This window comes from Salvelinus namaycush, chromosome 12 (assembly GCF_016432855.1).
Source record: "Salvelinus namaycush isolate Seneca chromosome 12, SaNama_1.0, whole genome shotgun sequence".
Lineage (NCBI taxonomy): Eukaryota > Metazoa > Chordata > Actinopteri > Salmoniformes > Salmonidae > Salvelinus > Salvelinus namaycush.
Genome location: NC_052318.1, coordinates 9,668,827 through 9,687,087, shown reverse-complemented (window position 1 = coordinate 9,687,087; position 18,261 = coordinate 9,668,827). Strand labels below are relative to the sequence as shown.

Sequence of the window (18,261 nt, the reverse complement as noted above, 5' to 3'; positions counted from 1 at the left end):
ACCACAGACAGGACTACATGACCACAGACAGGACCATAGACAGGACTACATGACTACAGACGTGGCTACATACATGACTACAGGACTACAGACATGACTACAGACAGGAATACATGGCTACATTCAGACTGCACCCGGGACTACAGACAGGACTACATGACTACAGACAGGATGACAGACATGACTACAGGACTACAGACATGGCTACATACATGACTACAGGACTACAGACATGACTACAGACATGAATACAGGGATATATTCAGACTGTACCCAGGACTACATACAGGACTACAGGACCACAGACAGGACAGGACTACAAGTTTCAAGTTTTATTAGTCGTATGTACGGGATACACATGGTATACATCGTCCAATTAAATGCTTACTTGCAAGTTACTTCTGGACAATGCAACAACAATAATTTGACGGGATGTTAGATAGTTCATGTGGCTCAGGGAAGGTTGTGTTTGGATGATTAATGTTGTGTCTGTGGACTTTGTGCTAAAACTATGCATTCCACTACAAGCCACACACCGACAGTATACAGGAATACAGGACTACAGGACAACAGACAGGACTATAAGACTACATACAGAGAGTAGACAGGACTACAGGACTACAGACAGGACTATAAGACTACATACAGAGAGTAGACAGGACTACAGGACTACAGACAGGACTATAAGACTACATACAGAGAGTAGACAGGAATACAGGACTACAGGACAACAGACAGGACTATAAGACTACATACAGAGAGTAGACAGGACTACAGGACAACAGACAGGACTATAAGACTACATACAGAGAGTAGACAGGACTACAGGACTACAGACAGGACTACAGATATGACAACAGATAAACTACAGGACTACAGAAAGAGAGTAGACAGGACTACAGGACTATAGGACTACAAGACAACAGACAGAGTAGACAGGACTATAGAACTACAGTCATGACTACAGACATGACTACAGATAAGACTACATGACTACAGAAAGAGAGTAGACAGGACTACAGGACTACAAGACTACAGACAGGACTACAGACAGAGAGTAGACAGGACTACAGGGCTACATGACTACAGACAGAGAGTAGACAGGACTACGGGACTACAGACATGACTACTGGACTACAGCCTGGACTACAGACATGACTACATATGTGACTACAGATAGAGAGTAGACAGGACTACATGACTACATGACTACAGACAGAGAGTAGACAGGACTACGGGACTACAGACAGGACTACAGATAGAGAGTAGACAGGACTACAGACATGACTACAAGACTACAGACAGAGAGTAGACAGGACTACAGGGCTTCATGACTATAGACAGAACCACAGGACTACAGACCAGACTATAGGACTACAGACAGAGAGTACACATGACTACTGGACTAAAGACAGGACTACAGACATGACTATATGACTACAGACAGAGAGTACTCAGGACTACAGGGCTAAAGGACTACAGACAGGACTACAGGACTACAGACATGACTACTGGACTACACACAGGATTACAGGACTACAGACATGACTACATGACTACATACAGGACTACATACAGGACTACATTATTACAGACAGAGACTAGACAGGACTACAGGACTACAGACAGGACTACAGGACTAGAGGACTACAGACATAGAGTAGACAGGACTACAGACAGGGCTACAGAAATACAGACAAGATTACAGGACTATAGACAGAGTAGACATGACTACATGACTATAGACAGGACTACTGTACCACAGACAGGACTACAGACAGGACTGCAGACAGAGAGTAGACACGGCTACAGGACTACTTTCTCATGCACGCACACACCAGATGGCACATTCATAGATTTCTAATTGCTCTGCCATTCAGGAGACGAGTCTTTGTTGTTGCTATGCTGAGTGGCCGGCATATACAAACACCTCATCTGAGAGCCAGTCACAACTGCAGGGACTGCAGGGAGGGGGGCAGGACAGGAGGAGAGGGGGAAAGGAGGAGAGGGGGAAAAGAGGCTGGCTGTCGTGTCGCCTGATTGCTCTGCGAGTGCAGCAGGTAATCTCCCACACTATGACATGACCTTGAGCTCTTCACTCAGGACAATCATAACTTGACCAACTGGGCAGCTGAGTTGACCTAAGCACATCTTACAGGGACATCTTCCACCAGCTCGCTCCAAGCGTTTAAAGACCCTGCCAAAAGCATGACCTTCTTCCTGCCTGTTTTTTTATTGGATTTGTTGTCCCACACAGCAAGCATCGTTTGTTTGTCAGACGGCTCCATTCTTCTACTACGGGCCCCACCGCTGAACGTTTCTGCTTATTATCCTTCAAATAGTAATTAAAAGATTCAGTCATAGATAGTGAGTCCCTGCCAGCTGCCGATGCTGCCTGCAATAATGAAGAGATTTCCAGACAGAGGAGAGAGAGAGAGAGAGAGAGAGAGAGAGAGAGAGAGAGAGAGAGAGAGAGAGAGAGAGAGAGAGAGAGAGAGAGAGAGAGAGAGAGAGAGAGAGAGAGAGAGAGAGAGAGAGAGAGAGAGAGAGAGAGAGAGAGAGAGAGAGAGAGAGAGAGAGAGAGAGAGAGAGAGAGAGAGAGAGAGAGAGAGAGAGAGAGAGAGAGAGAGAGAGAGAGAGAGAGAGAGAGAGAGAGAGAGAGAGAGAGAGAGACATAAAATACCTGGAGTTCTTCAATGTCAAATTAGGAACTAGTCTAAACTATTTCACATTACTGTTAACAGCAAAATCCCAAATAACCGCATCTGTGTTTTTACAACAGGAAGAGTCCAAAATATCAGAGTCATCTGAAGTAATTACCTCAGCTTGGGAAACTAAGGGAGGAACAATAAAAACATTTAAAAAAGAGATTAGCAGCCATTCGAGCCATTGAATGGTTGAATCCCAAACTGGACTACAGGACGCATGGCAGTTATTTTTCTTCTTTAGCCACACTTGTCAGTCCCTCAGTCCTCCACTCCACTAGCCTCTTCTCTCATCCGAGTCCACACACAGCTAGTTTAGTGGCTGGTCTCAAGTCAGTGCCTTTCCTTTTAGACGCTAACTTCTCCAAGGTGATAAGAGCTGTATCGAGTGTCATCAGCTCCTTTTTAGGGGTCGATACTCACTGGTTTTATGAGCCTATCTCTATACAAGGCAAATGTGTGGAAGGAATGGAGCTGTTAAAACATTCAACTGGTCATAAATGTGCAGTGAATGTTTAATAGTGATTCATAGTGATTCATGGTGATTCATAGTGATTCATGGTGATTCATAGTGATTCATGGTGATTCATAGTGATTCATAGTGATTCATGGTGATTCATAGTGATTCATAGTGATTCATAGTGATTCATAGTGATTCATAGTGAGAGATCAACCAACGTAAAGACAAGATGTTTTTTGATGACTAACGTCCATATACCTTTACAATGTACTTACTTCAATAAGCCTACACAAGGCACTACCCACAGGATTTTCAAAGACAAATAGAGATAGTCTGAGGTTTTGTTCTACTTCATTCTATTGTGTGTCCTCCTCGTTCTATACGTCAAAGTCTTGGCTGGGCAAACACAGATGTGAGATTGGCGAGCGCATTCAAGCTTCTGCCATTTTCAAGGTAAGAGTCCACTCGCTACAGATTATTTACCACAATATCCTCACAACACTTGTTCCTGACAATTCCTGTTTTCTTTCACACACACACGCACGCACGCACGCACGCACGCACACACACACACACACACACACACACACACACACACACACGCACACAGAGACAGACTTACCAGAAGTTGACAAGGAAGGGATGCTCGAGGTTCCGCATGATCTGCATCTCCTTGAAGACATTGCGGACCTCGTTCCGTTCCACACACTTCAGTTTGTTCATGTACTTCATGGCGTACATTTTCTTTGTGTCCTTTTTCTGCACAATGCACACCTAGAGAGAACAGACAATAGCGGAGCGTTCATCATGCTATCAACTGAGTTTACTGAATGTGTTTCTTACTGACCATTGCCGTGTTGTTTTACTTCTATGTAAAGTCAAGCTGTAAGAAAGCGCATCCACAGACGGTGAAAGTTGAAAACAACTGTTCTATTGCAACTGTAACTATGCACCAGAATTACCTGACACGTGAAAAAAGTCACAACATGAAATGTCGGTACAAATTCATAATTGTCGATAGACAATTTGTTCGTTCGACATTCTGGGATCTTTTTGTGTTTGTAAAATGAATTAATTGATAAATGGCGGTGGAATACTTTTATTCGTAAATATTGATATAATAACCATCATATCTAAGTGAGCTTGGAGTCATGTGATATGTTGTGTGGTCCTCTCACTACGACTCGGAAAACCACTTAGTTTATTAGGCTACAGATTAATTAAATTATGATGAACTTCACAGGCTGGTGAATGTGCAAGGTGACAATAAATATTGAGGGTCTGGTGACATGATGATCGGCTGCTTGGTTACCGTTTAATGAATAAAAACAATCTTGCACTTATCCACAATAATCTAATGTAGGCTAGCCTACCGTTTCTGCGAGCTGTTGGCTAGAGCCAAGTTCAGAGTGGGGACATTTTTGTGGCAAACCATCTGTAGAGTTGAAATTGTGATGGAAACCCAATTAACTTGTATTTTTTTATTTGGTACAAGGGAATTTAACCGCAAAAGTACTTTCTATGTGCACTACGTCATCACTCACAGCCTTTTATCCACAACAAGTCTGTTTGATGGAACACATCTCTGATGGGAAAATTTGCATGTTGTTTTTGTGGACATTTTTGAATATTTATGTTAAAATCTGTCGCCAATTGGATGGAAACCTAGGTTCCCCTTGTCAAGACAAAAAAAATATGATTTAATGTGTAGATATCTAGTTACATAATAATAGCCATTTAGCCAACCATAATAGCAGCTTCAATACAGCCTGCAACAGACTAACCATTCACCAGGACTGATACAGATGAATTGCTCTAATAATTTGTGCTGGTGGTTTACTGTACATGTATTTTCAAGACAATAAGGAAGTGATTAAAGTGATCTAAGTGAGTGATTAGACCAGTGGTTCCCAACCTTTTTCGGTTACTGTACCACCAACTGAATTTTGCTCTGTCCAGAGTACCCCTGAAGTACCCCCTCGTGCATTTTACCAGTCAGCCAATGGTCTCATGAGTCTTCTCACCTACCCCCAGGTGTCCTAGTACCTCTGGTTTGGAACCACTGGTCTAGACCACTGGCACAGTTCATCAAGAGAGCTCTGATCAAATCCAATTACTGAACATTAACCATGCACTTTAATTAGACTTATCTGAGATGCTAGGGCTAAATTCTGTCCTGAAACTAAATGGTGTGTGTGTGTGTTTGAATGATAAGAAGGTCACTTAGTAGGTAGCTGCTCCTTGACTCAGCAATTTACTAAAACAGACTTACCTTCCCGAAACTTCCTTTCCCGATAGCCCTTAAGATTTGGAAGTGATCGAAATGAACTGTGGAAAAAGAGGAGCATCTGCTCATTTCCATATCAGGAAACAGCATCACATTAAATTACTGTCTTGTTTCTGAATAATGAATAAAGTAGGTATGAGAATATCAAATGCCAATGAAATGACATTCAAAATAATTTACAGTCAGTGTCCTTTTTAAAAGCCCATGAGGTAGCCTTATAGACTAATATGTAAAAGGTTCTAAACAGGAAGTCAGCTGTTTCATTCAGCTCATTATAATAATGCCACAATCAGGTGTAGACAGACTGCCCCCTTGATATAAAATGAACTTGGGGAGAGAAACTAGAGGCAGTTTATATTATAGCCCAGAAGAAGACAACACGCTTTTACAAAAAAATGTAAAGACGTTGCATGTTTTCCACTGAACAAAATAAACATTTTCGTTGACTTTCAGCACTTTCCTGCTCTGAGCCTTAAATTTACACACTCTCCAATTGGAGACAGTTGTGGCCTATTTTCACAGCCATGGTATCAGGGACAGAAGGTTATCCCTCTCTCTTTCCACCGTCTCCCAGGGTGCCGTGCAGCTGCCGCCCACTCTCTCACTCTCTGTCCCCCTTCATGTGACCTGGCCGGTGTACCCCCCCACCGAGCAGCAACACCCCACATCCCGTCGGAGCAGATGGATTGGATGCGACAGTTAATTATATGTTCTATTAGTCATATATCAGTGGCACTTCCCCTCTCCGCTAGTTGTGCTTCACTGTTTACCAGCCCTGCTATTAAAGAAGCACATGGGGCTTCCTCTCTGGAGTGGATATATCATAATATCCCTGGCTTCAGGCTCTGAGCCTAACTGGATGTGATGGGGGCTTAGGGTAGGACAGCTGTGGTCTGACTAGGAGGAGACAGCAGAGCAGTCATGTTAGGTGCAAAGAGGCTGCAGTGTCAATTAGTTACTCTGTCTCTCTGTCTATATCGCTGTCTGTCTGTCTGTCTGTCTGTCTGTCTGTCTGTCTGTCTGTCTGTCTGTCTGTCTGTCTGTCTGTCTGTCTGTCTGTCTGTCTGTCTGTCTGTCTGTCTGTCTGTCTGTCTGTCTCTTTCTCTCTCCCTCACCCACCCTCTCTCTCTCTGATGTACGTGAGGCTATAGCGGAGCCTCACGTACGCTGCCGAGCAGCCATGTTTGAGGAAGTCATGTGGTTGCTGTGGCGACTGAAACAGAACCCATGGGTCCCAGTCAGCCGGAGCGTGAATAAAGCATGATCACCAAACGGGCATGTCCAGGGGACAGACAGACAGACAGACAGACAGACAGACAGACAGACAGACAGACAGACAGACAGACAGACAGACAGACAGACAGACAGACAGACAGACAGACAGACAGACAGACAGACAGACAAGGTGACAGACATACATACATACATACAGACAGACAGACAGACAGACAGACAGACAGACAGACAGACAGACAGACAGACAGACAGACAGACAGACAGACAGACAGACAGACAGACAGACAGACAGGGAGGGAGGGAGGGAGGGAGGGAGGGAGGGAGGGAGGGAGGGAGGGAGGGAGGGAGGGAGGGAGGGAGGGAGGGAGGGAGGGAGGGAGGGAGGGAGGGAGGACAAACAGACAGGACAAACAGACAGGACAGACAGACAGACAGACAGACAGACAGACAGACAGACAGACAGACAGACAGACAGACAGACAGACAGACAGACAGACAGGGAGGGAGGGAGGGAGGGAGGGAGGGAGGGAGGGAGGGAGGGAGGGAGGGAGGGAGGGAGGGAGGGAGGGAGGGAGGGAGGGAGGGAGGGAGGACAAACAGACATGACAAACAGACAGGACAAACAGACAGACAGACAGACAGACAGACAGACAGGGAGGACAAACAGACAGGACAGACAGACAGACAGACAGACAGACAGACAGACAGACAGGACAAACAGACAGACAGACAGACAGACAGACAGACAGACAGACAGACAGACAGACAGACAGACAGACAGACAGACAGACAGACAGACAGACAGGGAGGACAAACAGACAGCTAGGGTGGGGAGGGAGGGAGGACAGGGCACAGCTTTAGCATGATGGTTAACAGGACAAAGTAATGTCCTACCTGTAATACGTAATACACATGACATGATTTTGGTTCCAGGGACAATAGCCAACCTGAGTAATACTTTTTCAAATCCAGCAATCAATGTCACATTGAATCCACCAATCAATGTCCCAGGTATTACATGACATCATCAACAGCAACATCATCAGTCCAAGACAGCTGCCGTTATATTCGACCATTATTACCACATCTCTACTGTCGAGTGATGTTTTTAAGATTACCCCAGCATGAGTCAATAAATAATCACGTCCAGTAATTTACTTCTTTATTGTTGTGATCACTAACTGAATGTGTGTTTGCTGTAAACAGGAACACTTCGTTCCCATTCTTAATAGTCTCATAAAGCACTCAGTCCTTTGATGTACTAAATCTGTCTCTCAGTCTCTCAGTCTCTCAGTCTCTCAGTCTCTCTATCTCTCTGTCTCTCTATCTCTCTGTCTCTCTATCTCTCTGTCTCTCTGTCTCTCAGTCTCTCTGTCTCTCTATCTCTCTGTCTCTCTGGCTCTCTGGCTCTCTCATTATCCCTGTCATTTTTCTGGCCAACACCAATCCCAGGTGTCCAGGCAGTAAATGTGTGTCATTGGAAAAATGAACACACAACTGCAATGTCAAAGACATAACAACAATGTCAAGGAGCACTCCAGTTATTTTGACCTCCCAAGTACGATTCTGAGTCCGACATTACTTTCATTTCTGAGGTGATGACTTTGTTCATAATGGGTAACTTGTCCTTTCTAACAGGTCGATCGATGGCAGAAGCTCAAATAACAGGAAAGAAAACGTTGAAATAAATGTATGACCATTACTCTGGAAACGGCATAAGATAACTAACTATGTGGCTCGAGTCACAGCAAACCATGTCCAAAGTGTACGATCTAGAAAATATTCAATTGTAGAGCTAGAAATAGTATACTCTGTCTGTCTGTCTGTCTGTCTGTCTGTCTGTCTGTCTGTCTGTCTGTCTGTCTGTCTGTCTGTCTGTCTGTCTGTCTGTCTGTCTGTCTGTCTGTCTGTTTGTCCTGTCTGTTTGTCCTCCCTGTCTGTCTGTCTGTCTGTCTGTCTGTCTGTCTGTCTGTCTGTCTGTCTGTCTGTCTGTCTGTCTGTCTGTCAAAGCTGACCTACCAATAACTCAGTGGAGGCTGCTGAGGGGAGGACGGCTCATAATAATGGCTGGAACAGAGCGAATGGAAACCATGTTTTTGATACCATTCCACTGATTCCATTCCAGCCATTACCAAGATCCTGTCCTCATCCCGTGCAATAAAGAATCCTATGCTTATGCTCTGTCACCTTCATTAATATGATAGAGATGAACTTGTTAGTCCATTGATGAATCTCTAGTCTATACTGTGACAGTAACTGTAATCTAGGGAGTGAAGAAGGTTAGCTGTAGAAACCGTACATCATCACAAAATGTAGAACACCCTCAGATGACATATACTTTATTATGTCAAATATAGAGAAAAACATAATGGCTTTAATTAAAGAAGGACCCAGTGAGAGACCTTGAATAGCTAATGTACTCGAACTCTGAAGACTCATTTGGGTTTAGCCACAGTGAATTAAATTCATCTAGAGGATATTCAAAGATGTTGAATTCCACTTACAGTAGCTAGTATACACTGAGTATACAAAACATTAAGAACACCTGTTCTTTCCATGACAGTTGAATCCAGGTGAAAGCAATGATGCCTTATTGATGTCACTTGTTAAATCCTCTTCAATCAGTGTAGATGAAAGGGAGGAAACATCTTAAATAACAATTTTTAAGCCTTGACATATTTGAGACATGGATGCATGTTTGCCATTCAAAGGATGAATGGGCAAGACAAAAGATTTAAGTTTGTGTCAAGAACTGCAACTCTGCTGGGTTTTTCACACTCAACAGTTTCCCATGTGTATCAAGAATGGTCCACCACCCAAAGGACATCCATCCAACTTGACACAACTGTGGGAAGCATTGGAGTCAAAATGGGTCAACATCCCTGTGAAACGTTTTCAACACCTTGTATAGTCCATGCCCTGACTAATTGAGGCTGTCTGAAAACAAAATGGGTGCAACTCAATATTAGATAGGTTTTCCTAATATTTGTACACTCAGTGTGTAAGCCCAAAGGATTGCATATATTTACATGTAGAACACTATATTATAGGAATTATACTATAGGATCTCTATGACACAATGTCTGCATACCTGTAGTATAATTGATGGACATTTTTGTAGGGGTTGATAATGTTTTTGAAAGGGAAAATCAAGTCTGAAATTTCAAATTGGAAATTACAAACTTCAGAAACCTTTTTAAAACTCAAATACACTACAAGCTTTAAATTTCCTGCATTACAGGAAAGTTATAATGCAACAGGGTGATCAAATTTAGATCCTACACCTGTACCATTACATTGTTCAGAAACACATAGCTAACGTTTAAGACTTTGAGAAATAATGTTAGTAACTGTGGATTTACCGATGCTTACATTTCTGTTTATTTATCTTCTTCATCTGTTTGTTCAATCTGTCATATTCATTTTTGGTATAGAGGCTACTGGAATACACTCAGAGAAGCTTATACAGGCAAAGACAGATCAAACAGGATGAATTTCAAATAATCCCCATTGCCCACTTTATAACAGGTTGGCCTGGGTCATTACCAAGGGAGAACGACTGACCCCTCTCATTGAAGCCATGGAAGTTCAAAGGTGACTGCGGTACTGCATAGTAAATGGAAAAATTGCAGTCTTCGTGGTGACTCTTCATGTAAATGAAAAAATGTTTTGAAGACATTCATGGTACCAATAATTGCCTTCTAATACACCAGGTGTACACTGAATGTACAAAACATTAAGTTGCACCCCCTTTTGCCCTCAGAACATCCTCAATTCGTCAGGGCATGGACTCTACAAGGTGCCGACAGCGTTCCACAGGGATACTGGCCCATGTTGCCTCCAATGCTTCCCACAGTTGTGTTAAGTTGGCTGGATGTCTTTTGGGTGGTGGACCACTCTTGATTCAAACGGGAAACTGGTGCGTCTGGCACCTATTACCATACCCCCCGCTCAAAGACACTTAAATATTTTGTCTTGCCCATTCACCCTTTGAATGGCACACATACACAATCCATGTCTCAACTGTCTCAAGGCTTAAAAATACTTCTTTAACCTGTCTCCTCCCCTTCATCTACACTGATTGAAGTGGATTTAACACGTTTTATTTTTATTTTATTTCACCTTTATTTAACCAGGTAGGCTAGTTGAGAACAAGTTCTCATTTGCAACTGCGACCTGGCCAAGAATAAAGCATAGCAATTCTACACATACAACAACACAGAGTTACACATGGAATAAACAAAACATACAGTCAATAATACAGCTGAAGAAAATAAAACAAAAGTCTATATACAGTGAGTGGAAATGAGGTAAGATAAGGGAGTTAAGGCAATAAATAGGCCATGGTGGCAAAGTAATTACAATATAGCAATTAAACACTGGAATGGTAGATGTGCAGAAGATGAATGTGCAAGTAGAGATACTGTGGTGCAAAGGAGCAAGATAAATAAATAAATACAGTATGGGGATGAGGTAGATAGATGGGCTGTTTACAGATGGGCTATGTACAGGTGCAGTGATCTGTGAGCTGCTCTGACAGCTGGTGCTTAAAGCTAGTGAGGGAGATATGGGTGCTGCTATGGTGACCAGTGAGCTGAGATAAGGCGGGGCTTTACCTAGCAGAGACTTGTAGATAACCTGTAGCCAGTGGGTTTGGCAACAAGTATGAAGCGAGGGCCAACCAACGAGAGCGTACAGGTCGCAGTGGTAGGTAGTGTATGGGGCTTTGACAAAACGGATGGCACTGTGATAGACTGCATCCAATTTGTTGAGTAGAGTGTTGGAGGCTATTTTATAGATGATGTCATCTATAAAGTCGAGGATCGGTAGGATGGTCAGTTTTACGAGGGTATGTTTGGTAGCATGAGTGAAGGATGCTTTGTTGCGATATAGGAAGCCGATTCTAGATTTCATTTTGGATTGAGTGACATCAACAAGGGATCATTGCTTTGACCTGGATTCACCTGGCCAATCCATGTCATGGAATGTTTGTACACTCAGTGTATGTCCTTCTTGAACAGATTATTTTAAAATCGCACATAGAAGAAGTTATAAGGATAATTTAGTTACTCAATGAGTAGGAGCAGCACTGAGGTAGCCTTCAAAGTCACATCCCGGAATAGCTCAAAATGAGCGTGTTATGTCTCATGAGACCCCATCTTAACCGACTTCATTTGGCTTCAATGTGATATTGAGTCTTCACATAGGAATGAATGGTGTCACGTGATCGATGGCTTTGTCCATTCATATACAGTCATTGGTCATTACTCACTCTCCTCTGTGTCATCGGTGACAGGAGCCTTGTTGGACTGTCCCAGCCCCATGTCTGTTCCCGTATTCCCCAGCCAAGCAGGTCCCTTTCAACTCAGCATGGAATAGCTCTCCCACAGCCAGGGAGACATAGCCTGGAGCCTGGGCTGGACCACCCTACCTAGATACACCAGTCCGTGTATTGGAACTTGGCCACTCTTCTCGGTACTACACCTAGTGGTGTGAATCTATCTCTGACCACCCTCAACAGGAGCCCAACCTATATGGGAGAAAAGCAAACACATATGGTTTGAGACAACACATCATGGTAACGCTCTACTTGTGTTGGGTGGAGAGATTGTCAAGAGATCCTCTTTCCGATTGTGAACTTGCCGAATTCTTCGAAAGAGTATAGACTACTTTCATATAACCATAAGGAAGTTGATACCTTGGAAACTGGCTGACTAATCAGGCAAGCTAAATACATTCTCTGAAATGCTTAATTATTGTATAGTACTCATTCTTGTTTGAGGATAACATAAAATATGAGGATAGAAAATAATACTTTCAGTAAGATTCTTCCTTTTTTTCTTGTTCATTTATTTTTTTTACAGTAGGTCAGGGGAAAGTTGTGAGGCACATTGACGGCACAATGTGTAAGTACATGCTAAGTGCAGGGTACAGATGTAGGATCTTAATTTGAGCCAGTTTGCTACAGCATGAAAATAATCCGGCAGCAACAGGAAATGTGAATTCTTATGTGGATTATATATAATGGAGAAAAAAAATTGTAGGGTTGATACATTTTTCGTCAGGGCAAATCAAGTCTGACATTTTAAAGTGGAAATTACAAACATTAGAAGCCTTTTTAAACCCTGAATACATTACAATTTTGCATTTCCTGCCGTGCAGAAAAATTCTCAGCAACAAAAGAGTAATCAAATTAAGATCCTACATCTGTAAACAGGGTTGGGTAGGTTACTTTCTTAATGCAATCCATTACAGTTGCTAGTCCAAAATTGTCATCAATTTACCTTTTGGTTTACCCAAAGAAGGCACATGATGCCGAAACGTTGGTGTTTTTCTACCCAATAAATGAATGGGAGGTTATACATATGGAGTGTACATCTCTCTTTGTTTTTATAGCTTACAGTTTATTCACCGTTAGTCAGCACCTCTACACTAAATATTTTTTTCTGGGTGTGCGCCAGCTCATGCTCTTTATTAGACTATTACCCAAATTTAGTAACATAATCTGAGTACTTTCAGTTACTTTTGGATTACTTTCCCTTTAAGAGGCATTAGAAGAAGACAAAAAGGATCCATCAAATGCATTTGGAGTGTCTTCCTAACGGTGTCTGACTTGTGGTCAGATTTGCTAAGGTGGAACAAACTTAAACTTTTAACTTTTTTCAATGTTAAATTGAATGTCATTGAGAAAACAGAAAGGTGTCATAAAGTATTATTTCTCTGCAAATATCCTTTCTGAATTTAAAAGTAATCCAAGAGGTAATCATATAGTTTATCAAAAGTATCTGTTATCTTATTACAATATTTTAGCTTTTAACCGAACTGATTAGTTACAGTTACAGTAAAAAAATAAAAATAATCTGGTTAATTGATTATTACTCACTCACTAGCAGGACATGTAATCAGTTACTCCCCAACCCTGGCTGTAAGTGATTCATCTCGACACCCAGAACCAAATGCAGTCACTAGACACTAATAATAGATTAAAGACACTAGTAATAGCTTAAAGACACTAGTAATAGCTTAAAGACACTAATAATAGATTAAAGACACTAGTAATAGCTTAAAGACACTAGTAATAGCTTAAAGACACTAGTAATAGATTAAAGACACTAGTAATAGATTCAAGACACTAGTAATAGATTAAAGACACTAATACTAGATTAAAGACACAAGTAATAGATTAAAGACACTAGTAATAGATTAAAGACACTAATAATAGATTAAAGACACAAGTAATAGATTAAAGATACTAGTAATAGATTAAAGATACTAGTAATAGATTAAAGACACTAATAATAGATCAAATACACTAATAATAGATTAAAGACACAAGTAATAGATTAAAGACACTAGTAATAGCTTAAAAACACTAGTAATAGATTAAAGGCACTAGTAATAGCTTAAAGACACTAGTAATAGATTAAAGACACGAGTAATAGCTTAAAGACACTAGTAATAGCTTAAAGACACTAGTAATAGATTAAAGACACTAATAATAGATTAAAGACACAAGTAATAGATTAAAGACACTAGTAATAGATTAAAGACACTAGTAATAGATTAAAGACACTAATAATAGATCAAATACACTAATAATAGATTAAAGACACAAGTAATAGATTAAAGACACTAATAATAGATTAAAGACACAAGTAATAGATTAAAGGCAGAAAATAGGTCTAGTTCAAAATTATCCAATAAAGTCCCCCAAACTGTAGGCCTACAATACATATATTTACCCAAGTAGGCTAAATAACCTCCATAAAAGTGTACTTTATTCAGTTTAATACATTTCAATTAGCAAATGCTACAAAATAACTATTTATTTATTTTACTAGGCAAGTCAGTTAAGAACACATTCTTATTTACAATGACGGCCTAGGAACAAGCTGTCAAAGGCTTGTCAGCCTTGTTCAGGAGCAGAAGGACCGATTTTTACCCTGTCAGCTCGGGAATTCGCTCTAGGAACCTTTCAGTTACTGGCCCAACACTCTAACCACTAGGCTACCTGCTGCCTACAAAATAAGTAAGTACAAATAGTTTACTTTCTGAAGGATAATATAAAAGTCAACTTTTTTGGGGGGCCATCTCATCTCTCTTGTCGCCTGTGCATCCAGCAAAGTGATGAATAATATGAAATTGGAGAACATTAGGTTTCTGCTTCTTCCCACCTTTCTTTGATTTATAGTTTGAGGGTGTAAAATAATAGAAATTCCACAAACCGTCCCCATACCATCCAGGGCAGGAGGCATACTGTAGAACTATAAAGGAGGACGCAAAACTTCAGCTCCCACGTACGTAGCTTGCTTGCACCGTTCAATGTCATCCCTACCGTGTACCTCGAGTCAAATACAGACAGGTACAACAAGCAGTCCGATTAAAACCGGCATTTTTGACCATATATGTGTCATTCTAACGATAATTTCGATTCAAATTGAACATAGTGAAAATTACTTAGTATGCACAGCACAAAGCCTGTCTTCTAGTTTACTGCAATATCATCCCATGTATGATTCAGCCTATCGTGGGCATTCAGAAAAATAAGACTGCACTCACTCTATTACAACTGGATGTAGGCTGAATGCAAACTTAATATTTGCATTTGAGTGGTCGCCTAGCGGTAGGCTACAAACAAACTAACATTTGTGATTTTGCAGTCCAATATGAATGTCATATATGGTATCCTTGATAAGGTCACCCTAGTCAATTTAAGAAACATATTCCTAACTACTTCCAGTGAACGGTGCTGAAGTAGCCTAGACAATGAAACCGCATTGCCGACTTTGAGCGGGGTAGATGGAGGGCATTCCGCTTAGTATCCAGTGAAACAATAGAAAGCATGCGCTGAATAGTCATTCAAGCAGACACCATCACAACCTACCTTCAAATGCCGCGGGCCTTTGAGAGAAATAACATGTCCAGATAAAATATAAAAGGTAAGCCTATTTAAAAATCTGAGAACAGCTCACGGCATCAATTGCTTGAGGACGACGCATGCGGATACCTGCCACGACCCACGAACAGGACTGTCTGAAACGATCAGGGAAAGATGCGCAGATTGATTGCCAAAAAAATCAAAAGTGCAATGAAAGTTGTCTTATTATCTAAACTGTTCGCTCAACATTATTGTTGTCACTGAGGATATAACTGTATCATGAAGCAGAAACAGAAAACTGTTACATGTTGCACGAGATCAGCAGACGGCAGAATAAGGCAGACATCAGTTCAGACTTCACACACCAGTATCCCGACTGGACTACAGGCTACTTGGCGCTACGCTGTTTACGCTTCGAACACACGGACAGGGCTTACGCAAAATAGTACGCAGCATCCTCTGGATATGTATGCCACAAAAGTTCAACATTCACCTTCTGCTACTATTTCTGTCAAGCCGTCTACGCATACAGTTTGACGCATACGTTCGATAAATCCATCGTATGCACCATACAGAATGCACTGCAACTGCCTCTGAAACGCAATGCTGCAAGGCAAACGCAGCGTTTCATTGGAAATGTATGTAATTATTGTGTACCAAAATGAAATGACGCTGTCGGTGTAATCGAAGCGCTAGAACTCCCTCCCCGCGCGTCTCGCAACGTGAATGTAGCCAAGCCTACTCACCCTCTCCGTATAATTTTTATGAGCCAATTTCTTCTCAGGTGTATAGTATTTATGTTAAGTAATTATATTTTCACATGACCCAAAATGTGGAAATTGTATTAAAAAACATTTTGGGTGAACACCTTCATAATTCATTCATTCATTCTGTAATAAACCATTAATAAATTGGATATGAGCAGTCAACCCATTTAGCATACCATACCAAAATCTAGCACACCCGTGACTATGCAATGTTATAATCAAATCATTAAAGATAACCTTATGAGGTTACACTCATAGCCTAATGGATTGCATGTTCTTCATAAATGGATTACATGCTCTTATTATTATCATGAACAATAATATGTTAATTCTCACCTTATTCACATCTTCAGTTCAATTATAGCAGAGATAGGAACCCACTGGGCACAGATGTCAATTCAAAGTCTATTCCACGTTGGTTCAACGTAGTTTTATTGAAATGTTGTGGAAACAACGTTGATTCAACCAGTATGTGCCCAGTGGGAATGGACAACTTTGGGACAGATAGAGTTCTCCCTGTGTAACACTTTGGTGTCCAATATCTGTCAAGCCGTGAGTTGAGGTGGCATTAACTAATGGCTCCATAAAGTGCAACCGTTAGGAATAGCATGGCCCTGCCACTTCCTAATTGTGTGGTCCTTTCCAAGGTCATGGGATTGACTGGGTGAGGGACTTGCTTACAGTGAGTGCACACTCTATTTCTACTGGTGGAAAATGCCAAAATTATTTCAGTCCAAACTATCAATTTTCATGAGACCATGTCCCCGTATCTACAAAGTGTCTCAGAGTATGTCTCAGAGTATGTTTGCTGATCTAGGATCAGTTTGTTTCTTGTAGATCATAGTTAATAAGATTATAAGGACAGGTTAAGACCTGATCCTAGATCAGCACTCCTACCCTGAGTTGCTGTGTGGATATGGGCCCAGGGTTCACCCCTCCACGCTCAGGGGAAACTTGTCATGGCTAGAAGTGATCCAGCTTTTGTCAAATTAATGTCAAAAGTTGATTTTTTATTTAATTTTAGCTAACCCTAAACCTTTTCCTAACATTAACCACATTTCCTAACTTGCTACGTTAATTCTACTAACCTCCTGCGTACATTTTCTTAACCTGCTAAGAAAAGTAAAATCCGACTTTAAATTATTATTATTTTTAAATTATGTATATCATAGTTAATATATATATATATATATTAACTATTAACTGTATATATATATATATATATATATACAATACCAGTCAAAATAAGTTTGGACACACCTACTCATTCAAGGGTTTTTCTTGATTTTTACTGTTTTATACATTGTAGAATAATAGTGAAGACATAAAAACTATAAAATAGCACATATTGGAGTCTTAAACAGTGTTAAACAAATCAAAATATATTTTAGATTTGAGATTCTTCAAAGTAGCCACCCTTTGCCTTGATGGCAGCTTTGCACACTCTTGGCATTCTCTCAACCAGCTTCACCTGGAATGCTTTTCCAACCGTCTTGAAGGAGTTCCCAAATATGCTGAGCACTTGTTGGCTGTTTTTCCTTCACTCTGCGGTTCAACGCATCCCAAACCATCTCAATTGGGTTGAGGTCGGGTGATTGTGGAGGCCAGGTCATCTGATGCAGCACTCCATCCCTCTCCTTCTTGGTCAAATAGCTCTTACACAGCCTGGAAGTGTGTTGGGTCATTGTCCTGTCAAAAACAAAAGTCCCACTAAGCGCAAACCAGATGGGATGGCGTATCGCTGCAGAATGCTGTGGTAGCCATGCTGATTAAGTGTGCCTTGAATTCTAAATAAATCACTGACAGTGTCACCAGCAAAGCACCCCCACACCATCACACCTCCTCCTCCATGCTTCACGGTGGGAACCACACATGCAGAGATGATCCATTCACCTACTCTGCGTCTCACAAAGACACGGCAGTTGGAA

At 41.3% G+C, this 18,261-nt stretch overlaps 1 protein-coding gene across 1 annotated transcript in view; it reads right to left on the bottom strand.

Annotated features, from left to right (window-relative positions):
• The window catches only part of LOC120056765 (serine/threonine-protein kinase 32A-like), a 74,627-nt gene extending 62,615 nt beyond the window's left edge, over nucleotides 1-12,012 (bottom strand). The window contains exons 1-3 of the mRNA XM_039004973.1: nucleotides 11,961-12,012; nucleotides 5,438-5,493; nucleotides 3,788-3,939 (exon numbers count right to left, since the gene is read on the bottom strand). Coding sequence (XP_038860901.1) covers nucleotides 3,788-3,939; nucleotides 5,438-5,493; nucleotides 11,961-12,012 — 260 coding nt within the window. The remainder of the gene's footprint in view (nucleotides 1-3,787; nucleotides 3,940-5,437; nucleotides 5,494-11,960) is intronic.
• Nucleotides 12,013-18,261: the final 6,249 nt, after the last annotated feature.